This window comes from Manis javanica, chromosome 18, assembly GCF_040802235.1.
Source record: "Manis javanica isolate MJ-LG chromosome 18, MJ_LKY, whole genome shotgun sequence".
In the NCBI taxonomy this organism is placed as follows: domain Eukaryota; kingdom Metazoa; phylum Chordata; class Mammalia; order Pholidota; family Manidae; genus Manis; species Manis javanica.
Window position 1 is genome coordinate 1,569,959 of NC_133173.1, and position 20,382 is coordinate 1,590,340.

The window sequence follows — 20,382 nt, forward strand, 5'->3', positions numbered from 1 at the left end:
AGAATACAAAAAGGAATTGACAGAGTTGAGAAATATTTGGGAAATAGATTGGCACCACTTGGCAATGGACTGGATTTTTAGGGTTCCTACTGGTCATCAAACCAGGTAATTTGCATGTATTTTGTCGTTTAATCCTTCCCAAAATCCCACTGGACCTAAGATGAGAAAAAACTCCACTGAGGTATTTCTGTTAAATGAGTAGAAATACAGACCCTGTTTTGGGGGAAAATATCCAATTAAAAATAAAGTGATATTCTTTAGAGTTATCTTAAAATTTAGGAGAGCTCTCTCAAAATTAATAGGAGGAATACTTTTTTTTAACTGGACACCATAATTCTGTAATGTGTTTGGAAAAACAAACATGTAAGAATAGTCTGGAAGCAACGTAATGAAGGGCTGGTCCTATAAGCATCCAAACCGCTGTAGACGAATCTCAATGCCTTTCTATTTCAGCCTTTCTGGGGTTTGAATGGCAGAGGGACTCCATGATTTTCTCAGGAGGCAGCTGTTTTGTATGGAAATCACTACAAAGGCTAAACACCTAAATTGAATCTCAAAGAACAAAGGGGAGCGAGAATGGGCAGCAACACAGGGCGGGACCCAGAAGGGTGCCCTGGTGGGAAGGAAGGCAGACTGGGTGCGGGGAGGCTTGAGTCCGTCTGTGCGGGGTCGGAGGAGGCGGGAATGACATCCAGGGAGTCTGGACCTCATCTTAAATCTATCAGAGACCGAGCCGCCAGAGACTTAATCAGAAAGCGTCACGAGTAACGTTTGCCATTGCACAAAATCACGCCGGCAGGAGAAGGGACTGGGGGGCTGGACAGCTGTGTATTAGCCCTGCCCACCCACCGCGATGAAGGAGCCACCCCACCAGCTTTTAGTTTTGTCGGAGGTAATTGTTCAGTGTGTCCTGGGAGGAGGTGAGCTCAGCACCTTCCTACGTGGCCACCTTGAACCAGAGCCGCCTCATGGCGGTCGTGAGCTGCATTCCCTGACGGCTAACGATGCTGAGTATTGTTTCACGTGTGCCTTAGCTTCTGTTTATCGTCTTTAGGAAAATACCTATTCATTACTTTTGTCTGCTTGAACTTTTGAGTAGTCTTTCTATTCCTGAGGTGTAAGAGTTCTTTACATATTTTCAACAAAAGTCCCTTTCCAGATACATGACTTGCTAATATTTTCTCCAAATCTGAGGACTGTCTTTTCACTTTCTTGATGGTGTCCTTTAAAGCACAAAGGCTTTTAATTTGGGTGAAGCCCATGCATCTACATTTTTTTTCACTTGTGTTTTGATGTCGCATCTAAGAAGTCTTCCCCTAACCTAAGCTCGTGAAGATTTGCCCCTATGTTTTCTTCTAAGAGGCTTGTAGTTTTTGCTCACATGTTGATCTCTGATCCACTATTGTGTGTGGTGTGATGAAGGAGTCCAGTTTAATTTTATTTTACATGTGTTGCTTTTACATGTAGATATCCAGTTGTCCCAGAATCGTTTGTTAAAAATATTCTTAAAAAATACTTTCCATAGACCCCTGGGCCATTGGAACAGTACAGTCCAAAAGGAATACTTTGAGGAGGAGAAGTTTGAGCAGGTGGAATCACAAAGGCCTGGGGACGGTGGTCGTGCAGGAGCACGGGAGGGGAGGCGGGCTCGGGGAGGGCTCCCAGGTTTCTGGCTTCTGCATTTCCTCCCCATGTCGGGAGGTCTGTGGCCTCAGCATCCCACGTGGCCACGTGGCCATCCCTGAGTCAGGGCCTGGCCCGTTCATCCTCAGGACTTAAAGATCAAAGCCTGTTGCTGCACCATCAACCCAACCACAGAAAACGAGCCTCGACTAGGACGGCTGACTTACATTCTGTGGTTCCCTTGGGCTGGAACAACTATAGCATCTCAGTGCAAAGAGAAAATGCAAAGGCTTGTGTTTAAGCAGAAGGCAGCCAGCAGACTCCAGAAGCGTGGAGCCTTCTCACCCCTGGGGGAGGGGTTTGCGGTCCAGAATGATCTTTCCTGTAGGATCCAGTGCCCCAGAATTCTGCATCCTCACTGTGGGCACACTCCCTGGGCAGCCTGTGACTTTTCCACTTTTTGCGATAGTTGTTTGGCCCTGGCAGCCACGTGACTGATCCTCACTTTGGGAAAAATACCTCAAAGAGCTTTCTGGACGGTCTCCTTCATTCCTCACTCCATCATCACTGGTAAATATAGAGACTGCAACCCAGGTAGTGGTGGAGCACGCCGCCCACAGAACTGTAGCCCAGGGCCTCGGTCTCTGATGAGAACAAGGGGAAATGTGTCTGGAAATGCTGTTGCCAGCCCCTGACCTCAGTGACAAGTCCAGAGATTTGCAAGCAGCCCCGCCTCGGGAGCGGGGACAGAAGAGCTCTGTTCTGTGTGCTGGCGCCAGAGCCGCACCGTGCAAATGTCCGTGGGCTTCCTACAGAGGCTCCTTTGATGGGAAGCCGCTCCACCCAGCACATCCTTGCCGGAGAGAAACCAGACTCTCCTGGGAGCCGAGGAAAGAGATGTTGTTCTTGTGCGGGATCTTCTGATTTGTCATCATTTCCGAGGGGACAGCAGCCGTTTAGGTCCTTAGACATGATCCTCGGTTACATTCAGAAGCAGAGAGCTGAAAACTGGTCACGACCTTGCTTAGGCCGCCTCTCAGCTGACAGAGCGGGAAACTGAGCCCAGCAATCATGCAACAAGCCCAGGGTCATGAAAGACTTAACGCTGCTGGTCTCATGCCCCCTCTCTGCTTTATCCCACTGCGTGTTCTGGTGAAGGAACCATTGAGCTCGGGGTTTTATGGATTAGAAAGAATGAATGATGTCTTGAAATGATCCCAGTTTATGGATGTGTTTTGGATCCTTGTTGGTGTCCAGGAAATAGAAGGTCTGCAAAATTCGTGCTTCTCTTTGTGGAGCTTCGGGGGCCATACAGTTATTTCACGTGTCTGAGCGCAAACTGCTACTTAGGTCTCGTCTTGGGTTAACGGCGCTGCATTCCCGTCTGCCCCAGTAGCAGCCATCCAGAGAACCAGTTCACACCGCAGGCACGTCAAAGTGAAGCACAGCAGCTCTACACATCCACCGAAGAGCTTGGCGGTTGCCTGGTTAGACGCAAGTTATCGGAGCCTCCGCCTAGTTCAGAGATTGGCTACAGGGCCGGGCGAGGGGAACAGCTCCTGTTACCTGTATCTGGGGCAGCTTTGGCTGGAGGGCATGGTCAGGAAGGGAAGGGCTCCCCTGCACTGCCACAGGCCTCTGTGACCCGCATGTGTGGTTAGATTCCTGCTCCTGGGGCCATGACGAGAGGCTGCCCCGCTGGAATACAGAGGATGCTGGGGTCAGGTGGTTCTTCTGGCTGACTTTGGAGAAGGTCTTCTGCAGCCAACCGTGAAACCCCAAACGTGTCCCTCTTCCGATTGTGACATTAACCATTCCCAGGTAATCTGAACAAAAGCAAAACATAAAAGACTCCACTTTCTGTGATTCTCCTGCCATCGGTTGGCTTTACCCGCCAAGCAATTTCAAAATCACCTTTTGAACAGGATGCTTCGTAAAGAGGATTAAAAAAAAAGAAATTTAACAATAAGCCCACTTTGTCTTAAGTCTGCTAACATTACAATCAAAATAAGTGTGGATTAATCTTTTGTTTCTGGTCTGTTATAAAAGTAATAATGTTCATTGTGGAGAACATGGAAAATAGAGAAAGTTGTAAAATAAAGAAAATAAATATCCCTTATCCCATCTCCTAAACACACTGCCAACTCCTGATTGCAGGATGTTGTCTCTCTCATCCACTGCCATGTCCAGAAGCCATCCGTGTGCTTGGAATGGTGCCTAGGACCTAGTAAGTGCTTAGTAAACAATAAAATTTCTATCTTTGAATAAAGAACCATTGCTATTTTAGTGTATTAATTTCCAGTCTTTTTTCTATGCCTATTTTACTATAGTTCAGGCCCTATTTACAACATGATCTCTTTTTTTTTTACTTACCATCATAATACAACCGTATCTATATCACAAAACTCTTCATAAACCTTATTTTTAAAGATGTTTGATACATCTCATTTCTGTACTTATCTTCATCTCTCTAGGTATTTAGGGGGGATTACAATTTTCAAAGTGACTTTGCAAATAAGTCTTCACTTTGGACCAGGAGGCATGCTGGCTACGTCACTAGGCTCCTCTCTGTTCAGTGAGCCCCAAAGGGCTACAGAGTCTCATTTTATTTACTTCCACTGCCGTCCTTGTCATCCTGGGGAGCGTGAAGAATGGGAATAATGCTGGAGGGAAGGTGTGATGTTAGAATCGGATCACGACCTCAGAACTTGTCATTAAGCATCTTTTGAATATATATTATATGAAGCAATTAATTCAAGGTGTCAGTCATTATGCTAAGTTTTAGAACTACAACGTCTCAAGAATTCAACAGAACTAAACCACGTTCAGTAGGATCCTTGCTCTCCGCCTGAAGATTCCCTGCGAGCCTGGTTAATGGTGACTCTGTTCAGGCTAATATGGCGCCATCTGCTGCTGAGACAGAAAACGAGGGCCTGGGAAGATGAGTTCACTGATTTCAACACTTACATGCGCAAGAAATAAAAGGGAATTAATTGATAGGCAGTTTTTTACAGGACCCCCTTATGTCAGAACCGGTACAGTTTTAAAAAGAAAAAAGCTGTAAGCGGCCTTCTGGCCCCAGAGGCTCCAGAGTACACTTTTTAAACTCCCCCACCTCTTAGAAATGTCTATCAAAATTCAAAAAATATCTATGTATGAATAGGGAGAAATGCATGTCAGAGCAGGAAGCAAGAGAAAGGAGCCACTGCAACACGGAAGCCACGAGAACTTTCTGCATGACGTAGTGCAGGTGAGGCTGAACCGAAGGAAGGGGTCCAGCCTCTTGGGGACCCCATGTGAGGGAAATTCTGGGCAATGAATGGGACAGATGCCAGCTCAGTCGCTCTCTGTCAACACCTCAGTTCACAGCACCAGGGGTGGATTGGGGATGGGCTAGTGGGTACAGGGTAAGGGGCAACAGTTCTCTTGGGGGCTGCACCCGGTGCTGGCCGTCTACACACTCGGCACCTAAACCTAACCAGCACCCACAAGCCTGGCTTAAATAAAGGCAAGTAGGCCAGTTAGAAAAGGCGGGTGCAGCTGCTCTAACAAGCCTCTGGGGACACTGAGCGGAAGTCCCAGGTAGCATTCAAGCCAGTGATCATTTCCAGATCAAATAACAAACACCCAAAGATTCTATACTCATCAGATCTTTCACGTGTGACGACCACAGAAAAACATTCTCAGACGGGCAAATATTCAGAGAGCTTTCCATCCACATAGCTTTCCTGAAAGAAAACACACACACACACTTAAGGATCATGGCAGTGAGTAATGAAGCCAAGATAATTCAAGAATCAAGCCAAGATCCTTGTGGCTAATAAAGCTCTGAAAATAGAAAAACACTACAAAAAGCATTTCTGGGAAGAGAAGCAAAATAGCTAATACCGTTGTCCTCAGTATCAGCCTCTATCTGTGTCCCACCGTCCTTGGTCCCTAAAACCCCACGGTGAGGAGAGGAACGTGAAAGAAAGTCATCTCAAATCCTCATCCAAGTTGAGGGAGAGTCGCAGGCTTTCAGTCTCATCATTGACCCCGACAGAGAAATGAGTCTGATGTGCTGCTTAACACATTGCTCCTAAACCCAGTACGTGGTGAGGTTTCTAAGCTGTTAGTCTAAAAAGAGAGCAAGGAAAATTTGATCATAATGGCAAGGTAGAAAGAGAGAACCATAACCAAATTTAACTTAAGAATGTTGATTTTGAAAGTCCTAAATGAAATTTTCACGAATAAAAATCAGCAGGATAAGAAAATCATAATCTCTCAAGAAAATCATCATCTCTCAAGAATGCATGGATGGTTCAATACTAAGAAATCCATTTATGTAACAGTTATTCAGGGAGGTTTCCAAGTGCCAAGACAATGGGATTTTCTTGATCATCTTCTCAAAATCACACCTCCCAGCGTCCCCATTCGTGCCGCTGTTTAGTTCTGTCCTTCAGAGTGTTTGCCATTCCCTCTAATTACCTTTCATCCTTATGTGTTGGTTTGTTTGCAGCCAGTCTTCCTTCAGTAAAATGCCATTTCTCCAAGATGAGTGTCTTTGTCTGTTTTGTTCATGGTTCTGCTTCCTCGGTCCTGACAAGGACCCTGGCACGGGAGAGCTGGTGCATTCATTCATTGTGTGGTGCCTCAGTTCAATACCTATGCCGTATCTATTCATCCAATGCTTTTACTAAATGAGTGATGGTATCTATGAGTTGGTGGATGGTGGTGGTTCCGCACCCCTGTCCTTAGAGAGCCTGTAGTCTAGTGGGGGTGCAGACAATGCAGCAAGTACTTCCATGGCCAGTGTCAAAATCCCAGTTTTCTAAGTACATCGTTCTGTTTTAACGGACTTGCTGAATAAAAGGTGGGAATTGTTTTGCAGGAAGCATCTACAACTTCTCGAGAGAGGTCTGGAAAATCAGATGCCCAAAGTAGTAACTTCCTGCTTCCCAAAGCCTTTCACCAGAGGACACGCAGCAACTCGACCAGTAAGTGTGCGGGCAGACAGTCCTCAGGAACGGGGCTTGGCTGCTGCTGGGCATCAGGAGTGTCAGTGACGCGGGAGGTGCAGGGCAGGCGGGTCTCTGCTGCAGCTCGGCTCCCCCAGCTGGGCTGCAAGCGCTGGGGTGCGAAGGCCTGACGCAGAGGATGAAGGACAAGGGCTGTACTGCTCTGTCTGCTGACATGCTCAGTCCCAGGGCCTCCGTCCCCTCATCTGCTCCGGGATGGGAGATGAGGCTGGAAGGCGCCGTGGCTCTTGGTCGTTGCCAACAGTATGGCTGTAATGTGAAGTTAACTTGAAGAATGCAAAAATGCACAAAGAAATCAGAACCACACCAAATCCCCTTGTTAGAAATAATCTGTGCTAACATTTTCAGTCATTTCCCTCCTATGGAGACACACACACACACACACACCCCTTACTATTGGGAGCAGACACATAGTGCTTTGTTACATGAACGTGCCTCATCTCGTGAGCCAACTGCTTATTACGAGTTAAGTTATTCACATAACCAAGGTTGTTGAGTGTGTAAACGACATTTCGAGTTTGTGGTGATTGTCTCAGGGGAAATACAAAAAGCAGAGGATTGGTACGTGGCTAGGAGCTCACATTTGGGAGCGAGGTACTTGGATTCGGACTCTGCTTCCAGAACTAACTGTCTGCGTGGCCTTGGGAAGATCCCTTCTGCTCTCTGTCTCATATTATTCTGTTGCACGATGTACATCTAAAACCTATCTGCCGGGCTCATTTCCTATCTTTGGACGTGCTAGTTGCTTTTTTTTTTATGGTAAATTTTCATTTTTTTCCCCCTTTAAAATAATTTCTTAGAGATGGAGTTTCCAAAGGTAAATGTACCTTAGATTTTGACTTGTGCTGCCCAATTTAAAAGCTAACATTCCAATAAAGTGTATGAATACCTGTTTCTCCAATCCTAGCCCATAGTGTATTATAATTTAAAAATATATATATTTGCTATGCATGTGTTTCCCTAGTCCCTTCTTCCTCCACCCATCGTCTGCATTTTTTTTTCTTTCCTGCCCTGCTTTGCACCTCAGACCAGCTACACAGTCTGTGGGGTGTCAGTGTACAGTGAAAACGGTTTGGATCCCTGTTCAAGAATTTCAAGGGTTTCACAGCGGTGACAGTGGAGAGACCGTCACAGTGAGCCAAGGCCCTTCCTCCCATGCGCGGGGTCTGCCTCTGGGTGACTTCACAGGTCTCCTGCGCATGAAGCCGGCCCTGCTTGCACCTCGGGCACTGTCCTGTTCAGACCCCGTCCCCTCATCCTTCAGTTCCTGGTTGGGTTCAGTCCACAGAGGACTGGAGGTTGAGAGAGCTGCTGGCTTGCTCCTCCCCGTCCCCTGTGGTCTGTGGTCTGACTGTGGTCCGTCCCTCTGCGACCATCAGTCAGGCGAGGGTGCTCGACCTCCGTGGCCCCACCACTCACCGGGCTGTGGTAACGCCGCTTCCCCCACCGCCCCTTGCTGATGCCGAGGTGTGCGGTGGGACCCGCTACTTTCCTAAGCCCTGTCTGCCGCCTGGTGAATGGCCCCTTCGGTCAGTCTGCTCAGAGACCTACCTGGCCGCGCCCTTTGTCTCCTGCCAAAACCCTGGCTGACACTCGCCTGTGGAACAGGTGCAAACAACCCCCCATCTACAGATAAAGCCAAACGTTCCCTCATTTATTTCTCTCTTTGTGAGTGTTTTTCCATTTTTGTGACCTATTTTTCTATTGCAATGAGCATTTTATTATTAGTTCATAAAAAGCATCTTGGTTCAATTAACATCTGACTGTTATGATTGTTGAAAATACTTTCCTCTGTTTTTAAGTTTGTTTTTTTTTTACATGAAAATGTTCTCACCTTTACAAAATCAAATCTATTGATTTTTTTTCCTTTCTAAACGTTAAAGTTACATCAAGAGGACTATTAAATATTTAGCTCTATTTTCTTCTAGGTTTTAAATGACTTACCTCTTTTTTCCCAGACTTACTTTATCTGTCACTTATTTTTGGTGTTTGATAAGAACCAGGAAACTAGGTAGACTTCTTTAAGAGGCCAGCTGGTTCCAGAATCACTTGTTGGTAATATTTCTGCTCAACCCTGGCTTCGCTCTTTTAGTTTATTTTGTTTATCGCTTGCAAATAATATGCAGTTAGATTCTGAAAGCACATTTGGTGACCTTTTTAAAGAGATGCTCCAACCATTGGCATTAGTATTTTAAATAACATTTGCTTTTATTTATCTTCGTTTTATACTTTCTGCTTTTATGGTCACATTTATTTGCTTGATTTCTGCCTCTTGCTGTGTGTGTGTTTGATTTTTGCAGTGATTTGGAAGATTTACTCAATTTTTATCCTCACTTCTGGTTTCAAGATAAGTTAATTAATTAATCACTCGGGTTTGGTTAATTCTTTAATACTTGATGCTATATTTTCCAAGTTACTCCCTCACTGAAGGTGATGTTTTTCATCTCAATTTTCTTTTCCCACTTCTTTTTCCATTTCATAAGTCAACTTAACCTTAAATTACAAACCTGTGTTATTATATAATCACCAGAATCATCAGAATAAATAGTTTCCCTTTCAGAAGCTATTTTGGCTTTTGCTTTGGTGTTTATACACACATGGTCAGTGACTTTGCTCCATGCTAGATGTTTAACTGCTTCCCATCCCCCCCCTGCCCCGGCTTGAGATGATAGTTTTGATATATTTCCTGTGGCCAGAGCACATCCATGTGTGATTTTCAGAAAGACCAGGGGAGGGCTCGGACCTGGGGGGCCTGCTCTCTCCTGGCCGGCTGCGGGCTTGTGTCCATGCTGATCTGAACCCAGCGAGGACAGGAACCGCTAGAAGCCTAAGGGCTGCCCGGTCAGGGGTGTGGGGGCAGAGCTGGGGGGGCCTGGCAGCTCTTCCTGTGTTTGGGGGGCTCTGGGGCTGTTCTGTTCCCCCCGAGTTGCCCACCTGTTGCTCACCCTTGTCCCCTCTGGACTCCTACCACACCCTGCTGTCCTCCCGCAACACGCAGGCCACCTTGCTCTGCTGTGAGGCTGAGAGCGGGAGAAGGGGTCTCATTGCCCCCCTGGTAAAGTAAGGGGCTGAACGCCAGCACCGTCCCCAGAGGCCTGCTGCTCCACTGGCCACATTGCCCCGGGAGCCCGAGACATAGTCCCAGAGCCCCCAGGGCAGGTGCGGTCTGGGTGGGGCATGGAAATCTGCCCCGCTTTGTAAAGCACCCCAGGTAAATAGGAAGCGCAGGCAGGCTTAGGACTTGACCATCTCTAGGCACGCCCCCCCCCAGGCCCGTGACTCTGTACCCACTCTTTCCACCCTCTGCAGCCTGCACCTGCCCCCGGGCATGAGAGGCCCCCGGTCACTCTGGTCCCTGGCTGCTGGGAGCCGGCAGCTGGCGGGGGTCCAGGTGTTCTCGGTTCACCTTGGCCTTTTGGGTGCACGCATGATTTCCTCCTTTTTCTGTGCGTGTTTAGGTGTGAATCCTTACTGCGCAGATTCTCCAGGGACCATGAAAGCCGCGGGCCCCCACGACGGGCAGCCTTACTCCCTCTGCAGCGACAGGAAGTGTCTCTCCCAACAGCTGGATGGTCCAGAGGGAATGGCTGCGGTAAGGGTGCAGGCGGGGACCCTGAGAATGGTGGGTAGGGGCCACACTTGGCATGGCTGCAGGGGCGCTCCTGGGGGTCCCGTCCGCAGAACTGCAGGGGGCGGCTGACATCATGAGCGGGGCTCCTCTGGGCAGAGAGCCACTCAGGCACTAGGCATTGTGCAACTGCAGGTAAAACACAGACACACCGCCGGTGCAGGCCCGGGACTGAGGCCCGGTCTCACCTGCGCAGTGACTGCAGGCGGCAGAGGGGGCCAGTCCCGTGTTGCGTGGCCTCCCTGCACGGGAAGCAGTACACACTCGCCTCACATCTCCCTTCCCCTTCTCAAGTGCTGTATTTTCCATTTGCAAACGGGGCACACTGGGGTTCAGTGCTGGGAAAAGATGACTTCCCAAGTCAAGGTGACTACACGGGGGAAACCGAGGCACAGGGGAGTTAACTCACGTCCTCAAAGTCATCAGCTAACAACTGGCAGAGCCCGGAGAACCCAGGCCGAGGGGGCAGAGGGGCCCCCAAGTCTAAGCTCTGGCCTGCAGGCTAGGCCCCTCCCTGGAGCGGCTTCCTGCGGTGCAGAGGCCCAGTCAGAGGCTCACCTGGCTCCTCTGAAGGAGGGCATAGCCGCCTGCCTGCCTCCCCTGGAATGTGCATCTCGGGTTTTCCCGGCACAAGGGGAGCTCCCTGTAAACGTACCTCGGACGCGGCTGGGAGCACTCTTGGCAGTTGGTATCTGGCCCCTCCTTGAAACTTTGGGGCTTGTTGTCCTGGCACAGTTTGGTTCACGAGCTTTAGGAGCCTCTGCCTGCTGGTCCGCAGGGCGAGGGGGCTCAGCACAGTGGGCTGCTCGGGCCACCAGGCCCCCACCCAGGCCGCACTGATCACCCTCCAGGCTTTAGGCCGTGGGCCCCCAGGGGAGGAGAGCTGGCTCCCCCTTAGCTGGCCTCCCTCCAGGCAGGCGTGTGCTGCCCAAGCCCGGCTTGGCCCATCCTGTCCCCACCCTGGTCCTCGTTGCAGGGCACATCGAGGCCAACGCGGTCGCTCAGCACAGCTCAGCTCGCGCAGCCGTCTGGGGGCCTGCAGGCTTCGGTCATCTCCAACATCGTGCTGATGAAGGGCCAGGCCAAGGTAAGCAGGGCCACGGCAACAGGGTGGACCCTGGGCTAACACCAGGTCCTGAGACGCTGCCGTGTCGAGGGAAGGGAGGAGCTAGTGAGTGGGGACCCCGGCCCTGGGTGTGAGAGCCGGGACGCGGCCGTCGAGGCTCTGGGAGGGTCGGCCCACTTGCTCTCACGTGCAGGTCACGGCAGTGACAGTGTCCCCAGTTTATTGCTGGCATGATGTTTTCTATGAGTTAGGTTTAGCTGATCATTGAATTCAGATCACTTAAACAGTGTCTCAGTTCAAGCTACTGTAAGAAAAATCCCACAGACCTGGAGGCCAAAACAACAGACATGAATTCCTCATGGTTCTGGAGTTGGAAAGTCCCAGGTCAACACCGCAGGTTTGGTGTCTGCTGAGGTCTCATTTCCTGGCTCACAGGCAGTGTCTTCTCTCCATATCCGCTCTGGATGGAAGGGGAAGGGGCTGTGCGGAACCACTCATGAGGGTTCCGCCCCTAGGAGCCCTCCCAGGATCCCCCGTGATCAGCCCTAACCACCTCCCAGGGACCCCCAACGTGATCAGTCCTGACCACCTCCCAGGGATCCCCCAACATGATCAGCCCTGATTGCCTCCCAGGGATCCCCCAACATGATCAGCCCTGATTACCTCCCAGGGACCCCCAATGTGATCAGCCCTGATTGCCTCCCAGGGATCCCCCAACATGATCAGCCCTGATTACCTCCCAGGGACCCCCAATGTGATCAGCCCTGATTGCCTCCCAGGGACCCCCAATGTGATCAGCCCTGATTACCTCCCAGGGATCCTCCAACATGATCAGCCCTGATTACCTCCCAGGATCCCCCAACATGATCAGCCCTGACTACCTCCCAGGGATCCCCCAACATGATCAGCCCTGACCACCTCCCAGGATCCCCCAACATGATCAGCCCTGACCACCTCCCAGGGATCCCCCAACATGATCAGCCCTGATTACCTCCCAGGATCCCCCAACATGATCAGCCCTGACTACCTCCCAGGGATCCCCCAACATGATCAGCCCTGACCACCTCCCAGGATCCCCCAACATGATCAGCCCTGATTACCTCCCAGGATCCCCCAACATGATCAGCCCTGACCACCTCCCAGGATCCCCCAACGTGATCAGCCCTGATCGCCTCCCAGTTTGGTCCACAAGCTTCAGAGATGGAGTTTCCACCTCTACATGAATTTTGGGGGGACACAATTCATGCTTTCACCCTGACTTGTGCCCCACAGCTGAGAAGTACTGAAAGCAGGTAATAAATCAGTGGTGGTGGGACCCAGGCCTTCCGTTGCATCCCTCCCAGAAGGTGCTTCCCTGTGCCTGGGGCACACAGAAGAACTTCCGGAATAGACCTGGGCAGCCCCTGCAGGTTGTCAGGCCAGCCTGTCACCCAGGCGGTCAGTTGTTGAAAGGGAGGGCTTTGTACCCAGCTCGTGGAGTTTTGGTGTGTGGTGGAAAAGGGAGCTCTCATTGCTGCCTCTGTTCTTCTCAGAGGAGGGCCTCACCCCTCTTCTGGAGTCGTCTCTGTCTCTGCCTCTCATGCCTTCTCCGTCCTGGGAGCTGGGTGGAGAGATAAGAGAGAAGGCAGGAGTGAGACACGCTGAGATTGCCGCTTTAACCACTGGGAGTAACTGTCTCCAGGGCTGGTTCTCTGCAGACAGCCCCACTTTCTGATTGGTAGATCACAGCTCTTTCCCCTTTAAATTTAAGGGGAAGTGTTTTTAGAATAATTGACTTTTAAATTGTTTGCAATGTTCAAAATGAGGCACAATAGGAAGGGTACCAGAACTCATGCAAAGATGACCTGGAATGGTTTCATTTATCTTGGTTTGTATGGGATAAACACACTTTCTGAGAAAATGTGCCACTGGGCAGACTGAGCTGGCCGGACCCCCAAAATGCATTCCCTGGGCCCAACAAGCCAGGTGTGGCTCAGACTTCAAGGGCTCGCAGCCCCGGACGAGTTCATGAGACCCACGCAGGGCCCCCTGGGAGGTGGGAGCTCCTCAGGTCAGCAGGTGAGGCAGGCCACCATTTCCCCACTGCCTCTGGGTCCACCCCGGGTGGTCTGCTGACTCGCGGCAGGGCTGCAGGGGCCACACCCTCCCTCCTTCCGCTCCCCCCTGGGCCTCACTCACCCTGTCCCTGGCTTCCCCCACCTCTGGCCTTCTCTCTGCGGCCACTGGGACTGTCTGTGGGGCCTCCACGCCTCTCCTCCCCGGGCCACCTGCCCAACCCTGAGCTCCCAGGGCGTGAGGCAGCTCAGGACCCTGCAGACAGAGCCGGTCCAGGGTTGGAGTGATGGCCTGGGAAGGGCAGGGGCCAGACACCCAGCGGAAGGCGAGCGAACGGCCTTGCTAGGAGAAGGGCTGCGTCTGCCTCGTGAGCTGCGCTGGTACCAGGCCGTTGGTGGGGTGTTTGTCGTCGGGCATCCTAGTGAGCTCTCACATGCAAGCCTAGGACGTGGGTGATAGGAGCGTCACTTTACAAGGTGGTCAGGTGCGGCTCAGAGGCAGGAAGCCTTCGGTCCAGAGCTAGAGGGGCAGAGCTGGGCCCCTCCATCCCCCCACTGCTCCGTTCAGGGAACGCCGGACTCCCGCCAAGGCTGCACGCGGCCCAGGGCGCTCTGGCCCCCGGCTCTGGCTTCGCCGCTCCTTTGAAAGTCCTGAGACCTCTTGGCAGAGCTCTGGGTCCCCTCTTCCCTGAGTCCTTCGCTCAGGGCTAGGGCAGGCCCTTAGGAAAGGACTGCGCAGGGACAGCGCGGACCCTCCTCAATCCGACCTGTCTCCCTCCCCCAGGGCCTGGGCTTCAGCATCGTCGGAGGCAAGGACAGCATTTACGGCCCCATTGGGATTTACGTCAAAACCATCTTTGCAGGAGGGGCAGCAGCAGCCGACGGAAGGCTGCAGGAAGGTGGGTCTCCTTCCCTTTGGCAGCGGGGGTGCTGGCTGAGGACTAAAGCCTGACCACCGGGCCTTGGAGGACATCAGGCCGCAGGCAGCGGCACGCCTCCCCCCGGCCGCGTCATGCTCAGCGGGCTGGCTGGCTGTGTTCGCACACTCAGTCCCGTCCTGCTGCCAGGACGCCCCCCCATCTCCCCTGCTGCCGTCACCTGCCTTCCCGAGGTCCCCACCCAGCTGCTGGCATCCTCTGACAGCCACTCTCCTGCCCACTCCATGCCCCCTGGCCCACACCTGAGGGAGACCCAGCCCAGTGCTTCTAGTGAGCTGCGTAAACCTTCTCTGGGAGCCCGGGGTGCTCTGGGCTCTAGGGACGTTGAGAATTACCAGGCAGGACCCCTCTTTTCAGGGGCTTGTGGTCTGCCGGTCCTGGTCCCGCCAGCAGCCTCCCCTCGGCTCTTCCGTCATCTCCTCGGGGAAAGGAAGCACCTGCCATCCTGAGGGAGGGGTTGGGCACAAAGCCATCCCCGGGTGCCCTTCGCTGTCTTCCTGTCCTGGGGGCGCAGAGTATTCTCTCCACCCCAGCTCTGCCCCACAGTCCTGTTCCTCTGATGGGGCAGTAGGCTCGGCCCCAAGATGCCTGGGGACAAAGTCAGCCAATCCCCTAGAGACCTGCTCAGCCCTCCTCTCTCTCTCCCTGCTGCCTTCGTCCATTCTGTAACTTGAGTTATTGTCTGATGTCCATGACCCCCAAATAAACAGCCAAGAGATCCCCAAGCAGTGGAGTGGAGGTGCGGGCAGCTGTGGACCAGAGGGAACCCCGCAGCCGGACACTGGCTTGCACCCGGACCACAGCCTAGAGCGCCTCTCAGCGCCCCCACTCGTCTCCGCCAGGCCGGGGCTGTAGGCTACGCGGAGCCTGACGCTGCCGAGGGCCTGACTTGCCTGTTAGGCTCGTTGTGCCGCAGGCCACGGGCTGAGTCTGGCCCACCAGCTCGTTTTGCATGGCTCGCGGACGCAGAATGGTTTTTATGTTTCTACATAGAAAAGCCTTATTAGCACATGGCCACGCTCACCCACCTGTTGTCCAAAGCCGCTCTGGGGCCCCCCCAGCAGTGCTGAGCGGCTGTGAAGGCACGTGGCCTGAAGAGCTTAAACTATCTACTTTCTGGCCCTTTACAAAGTTTGCTGACCCCAGCGTCATGCGAGGGTGCGCATATGGATTTCATCGTGCGGGGGGCGGGGAGCATTTCAAAGGCTTTTAGAATCTGGGAAGGACCAGCTGTGACCAGGGCCTTTAGATGCTTCAGGAAGCAGAGTGTGGGATGACGTGGGCCGGCGAGAGACCAGGGGCCGCACCCCCGGCTCAGAGGCCATTGTGAGCGCCGGGGGAGGAAGGCGCTGTGTCCAGTCTCTGTCGGGGGAGGCCGGGAGCGGCGGCTTAGAGACCTCGACCTGGTCAAACTCCCCCCGAACAAGAGACAGAGGAGGAATGGGGATGGGTGAGCCTGTTGGGGTTTGGGCAGCAGCAGCGCGCAGGCCGAGGTGTCCAGGCGGCCACTGGGCGGTGCTGTCCAGCAGCCAAGTGAAAACCTGTGCCTGGCTGGGGAACGTGGGGTCCCCGGCAGCTGGGCAGAGCTCCGTTACAGCCTGACAGGGTGCATGAAGGAGGCAGGGCAGCAGGGGCCCGGGGCGTGCGTGCCCCAGGGGCACGGCCAAACAGAAAGGCGGGTCAAGGGTGGGGATAGGCCAGGAGGGGGAAGAAACGTGCTGGAGGCTTGAGAATGTGTCGTTTTAGTGTCTTCAGTGGTTTTTCTGTGTTGGAGTAGAAGGTGGAGGAGTTGGAACAGCACGTAAAGAGGGTACTGGGTGTCGTTTTCTTCCCAAATGCAAGCCCGACTGAGCCTCGCTTCCTTCTTTCTCTTTTCTTCCTCCTGGGTTCTTGTCTCCCTTAGTTGATAGAAACGTTAAAAACTCAGTGAGAAAGTCATTCGGCTAGTCTGCAATCAATTCTAGCCTCAAAAACTGGACCAAATCACCTTTTGTAACTTCTTTCAAAAGTAAAGTTTTAGAATCTGCCCCGGAGTCCATGTCCAAGCACATGAGCTGCAGCAAATATTTGGCGTTCACATCAAAGCTGTGCTCCCCTTCCAGAGCGGCGATGGCGTAAGATCTGTTTGGTGAAACCGAGGTCGGTCACCTTCACCGGCTTTGGCCAAATGAGTGAGGACTCTGAGGGGCCCAGAGTTGGTCCGGATGTTCCGACGCCTGGGAGAGGAGGTCAGCCTCTGTGTCCTTAGGAGTGGTCGTTCCCGAATTATGATCGTTGTATATCCATCCTTCAGGCAGAGTAGTTATATTTTGATCATCTTAAAGGTGTGTCTGTTTCCACTGCCCAGCCTCACCTCTTGATCTCATGGTTCCCCTCTCGGAATCTCGTGAAGACCAGGGCTGAGCTTCCCATTTCCGCTCCGGGTCCGGCAACCTGACCGATTCAGCCGGTCTGCGCCCTCTCCCCAGCCCACCTCCACCCTTTCTTTTTAGCACGTAGACATGTGGGATAAAATAGCACCTCTGAACTCCAGAGACAGAAATGGAAATGCTTATCTGCTGGGAAACAAGGAGACAACCTCAGAAGGAGGCCGTAGCAAGCTCAGGCGCTGATGACAGGAGGGGAGAAGGTGCCTCCCGGGCCTCGGGGCCGGGGACTGCGGCTTCAGTGTCCATACAGGACAGGGGACGTGGCCTTGGGCCCTGGGGAACCTCTGAGAACCTTTGCACAGAAAAGCTGCCCTCCTGGAAGGCCATCAGGCCTCAGGGAACAGCGAGGAACCTTGACGTTGCCCCTCAGTCTTGGATGGGGAGGTGACACCTCCCAGACCACGACTGAGCCCAGCCTGTACCGCGGCCACAGCTGGAGCCCCTACTGGGCACGGGAACCCCACGCTGAGGACCTCATGTTAACCCTAGTCCTCAGCCACTGACCCCCTGGGCTGCCTGCAGGAAGGAAAGGAAAAGGTGCTTGGCAGCAACTTGGGGTGTCGAGAAAGAGCAGCTCTCCTGAAAAGCGAGCTCCGTGTAATGGTCACACGCTCTGCGAGGTCTCGTCGGCCACCAGCGGGCCGGCAGAGGTAGCTGACGGGAGCCTGAGCCCTCACAGGTCAGGGCTTCAGGGCACCCCAGGGGGACCCCAGAGCCTCCCAGGCAGAGCGCTGCACGAGGGACTGGCCCTCACAGAGTTCTGGGCAGCGGGCAACGCCGGGCAGCCGGGCGGGGAGACCAGGGTTCAAGGCTGGGAAAACGTCCCTGATTGGACAACTTCTTAACTCCTGTTTCTCCCTGTTTCCCCAGGTGATGAAATTCTGGAACTCAACGGGGAATCGATGGCTGGACTCACACATCAGGAGGCTCTGCAGAAGTTCAAGGTGACCGTCTGTGGCCAGGATAGGGCCAAACTCTGGGGCCTTCAGACAAAGGAACCAAGCCCCCAGCATCACCCTCCTTCATTCAGACCCACACAGTCAGACCATGGGCTCCTCTGGGGGGACCCCAGGGTTAGAAAAGGACGCGGCTCAGGAAACAGTAGTGCAGTCTGTGCGGACTGTGTCAATTATTTAAGATTTATAGAACAGTTTTAAAACCTTCTACATATATAATATATATTGATGTATTTATAAATGTGCTTCACATTTTTAAGGAAATCACTAGAAAATAGTTCTGAGGCTCCTTCTAGTTAGCTCCATTCAAGACTGTCTATCTGGCATGTATGTACACATATGTATGTCCTCTACATGATGTCTTATCGTATATGCACATACGGACACACGGCCCATGTGCGGGCACACACACGTACACGTCACACGCACACGGCCCCGTAGCCTCAGAGAGCACCTCCTCCCCGTCACTCTCAGAGGCAGGTTCCCGCCTCGCCCTGAGTTGCTGCTGAGCGGGTGGCACCCTCTCTTTCCTTCCAGCAAGCCAAAAAGGGGCTCCTGACCCTCACAGTGAGGACCCGGCTGTCGGTGGCCCACTCCCCGAGCCGCCGCCTGTCCCCGCCGCTGGCTCGCTCCTTGAGCTCCGGCACCTGCACCGCCAGGGACAGCGGCCCCCTCATCTCGGGAAGCCCCACGGCTCCTGCCGGTGCCTCTGAGTGCAGCCCCCGAGTCATGGTGGAGGTGTCCCTGGAGAAAGGTAGGGGCTCCTTCTGGAGGTGACGCCACCCCGCCTTTCCCTACTGGGAGTCAGTCCAGGGACAGGGCGGGAGTGGCCCGGGGGCAGGAGTCGCGGCCCCTGCTTAGCAGCCCGGTCTGGTGCTCTGTCGGCCTGCAGACGCCCGGACATGCCACCCCAGTCCGTCCACGTGTTCTGCTGCAGCAGGCACCGTAAGGCGAAGCAGAGAGGGCAGCTCACTCCCCAGGCCATGCCATAGATGGGCCAGCAGTGGAAGCCTCAGCGGACAAGCTAAGGGGCCCCGGGCAGCTGGCCTTGCCTCCCCGGTACTCATCTTCCTTCCTGGTGGCAGGGGACTTGAGGTCCTTTCAAGCTTGGTCACTGGGGGTTGACATCCATTCCCTTGCAAACCCCGGGCGGGCTGCCCTCTTTAATGAAGTGCAGCTAGCTAAGGCCTGAAGGGTGAGGGGGACGCAGCTGGGCACAGGGCTGGGCCCTGGCAGAGGAAATGTCCTTCCCTAGTGTCCTCCAGCTCGGAATTAGCATCCTCACCTGCCTCACTGATGCCAACCCTAAGCAGTACCTGCCCCCAGCTGCAGCTCTGTGCGTATAGGTGGCATGGATGCCATCAGGACAGGGGGCACCAAGTGGCCCACGGCAGTGCTGGGCACCGGATGGGCTAGTATGGGCCCAGGGACATCCAGTTGCGGCCCCTCACCCCTCCCTGGCCTGCCTTCCAGAGGCCGGCGTCGGGCTGGGAATCGGCCTGTGCAGCGTGCCCTACTTCCAGTGCGTCTCCGGCATTTTCGTTCACACTCTGTCTCCAGGATCTGTGGCACATCTGGATGGACGACTCCGGTAGGTCCTTATTTCTGTTTTTGTTTAGAAAAGACCCCTGATTTGCAGCAGAGGGAAGGAATTCCTCAAATGCCAGGAGGTCAAGACATTTGGAAATGGCCCAGGCATGGCTCACAGCCTTGCTCCTTCAAGTGTGGTCCCTGGACCCGTGGTCTCGAAATCGCTGGGGAGCTTGTCAGAAACACAGACTCCCAGGCCCCTCCCCAGACGTGCTAAATCAGAATCTGCATTTTAACAAGACTCCCCAGGATCTGTATGCACCCTGCTGGTTAAGAGGCATTGTCTCAGAGAACACCAGCCCGATGGAAAGCATGAAGTAAATACTTTAATTCAGATTTAAGTCACAAAGAATTTATAGTGACCTGCATAGGAGCTTTGATGCTGTTTCCCTTGTGCTCAGGTAGATAAAGAAGCTTACTGAGCAAATTGGCAGTTTTAACTGTTTCCTGATGGCCTAACAAAATATTTTTCAGGCGTCCCAGGTATATTTCTCTAGGAATAACTTGTGAAGAACAAATCTAATTGGCTTTTCCTTAAGTGACCTGAGATACGTAATAGCATTTTATCCCAGTTTTAACCTGCTGCAATACCTTATACCTCAACATCAGTACGTCTTCTCTCACACACTATAAACTCTCATATGATATGACTTCACGTCTGTCTTCTCTGGCTGATTTTGGTTTTGCTAAATCAGGAGAGTTTGGCTGTAGATGGGGAAACTGAGCCACAGAGGGTGAGATAAGTTCAACAAGACCTCGCTTAGGGATCAAAGCACTTTCTGGAAAGGACCAACCAGTAACTATGTGGGCTTCACGGGCCTTAGCAATTTGGCTGCAACTGCTCAAGTCTGATGTAGCATGAAACTAGCACCTTCTGTGACTCAGTTTCCCCACCTGTGAAACACGGGAGCAGGATCGTCCACATACGATGCATCCCTGTTTTCTGCCTCACTTTTTCCCACCTCCTCCTGCCTTACGAGAATGAGTTCCACCACCGTCTCTCCTTAGTTCTTCTGCAAAAACTTCAGCTGCCCTCCACCCAGTTACCTCGTCCTTGCCTTTGAGCACCTACTGGCCCCC

At 52.9% G+C, this 20,382-nt stretch overlaps 1 protein-coding gene across 6 annotated transcripts in view; it reads left to right on the top strand.

The window, feature by feature from the left end:
* Positions 1-20,382, top strand: part of IL16 (interleukin 16) — a 79,104-nt gene that overhangs the window by 37,707 nt on the left and 21,015 nt on the right. For all 6 annotated transcript variants that reach the window (XM_037013540.2, XM_073227116.1, XM_037013544.2 and 3 more), the window contains 7 exons: positions 6,494-6,599; positions 10,100-10,233; positions 11,246-11,356; positions 14,174-14,288; positions 17,627-17,700; positions 18,250-18,466; positions 19,186-19,303. In XM_037013540.2, coding sequence (XP_036869435.2) covers positions 6,494-6,599; positions 10,100-10,233; positions 11,246-11,356; positions 14,174-14,288; positions 17,627-17,700; positions 18,250-18,466; positions 19,186-19,303 — 875 coding nt within the window. The remainder of the gene's footprint in view (positions 1-6,493; positions 6,600-10,099; positions 10,234-11,245; positions 11,357-14,173; positions 14,289-17,626; positions 17,701-18,249; positions 18,467-19,185; positions 19,304-20,382) is intronic.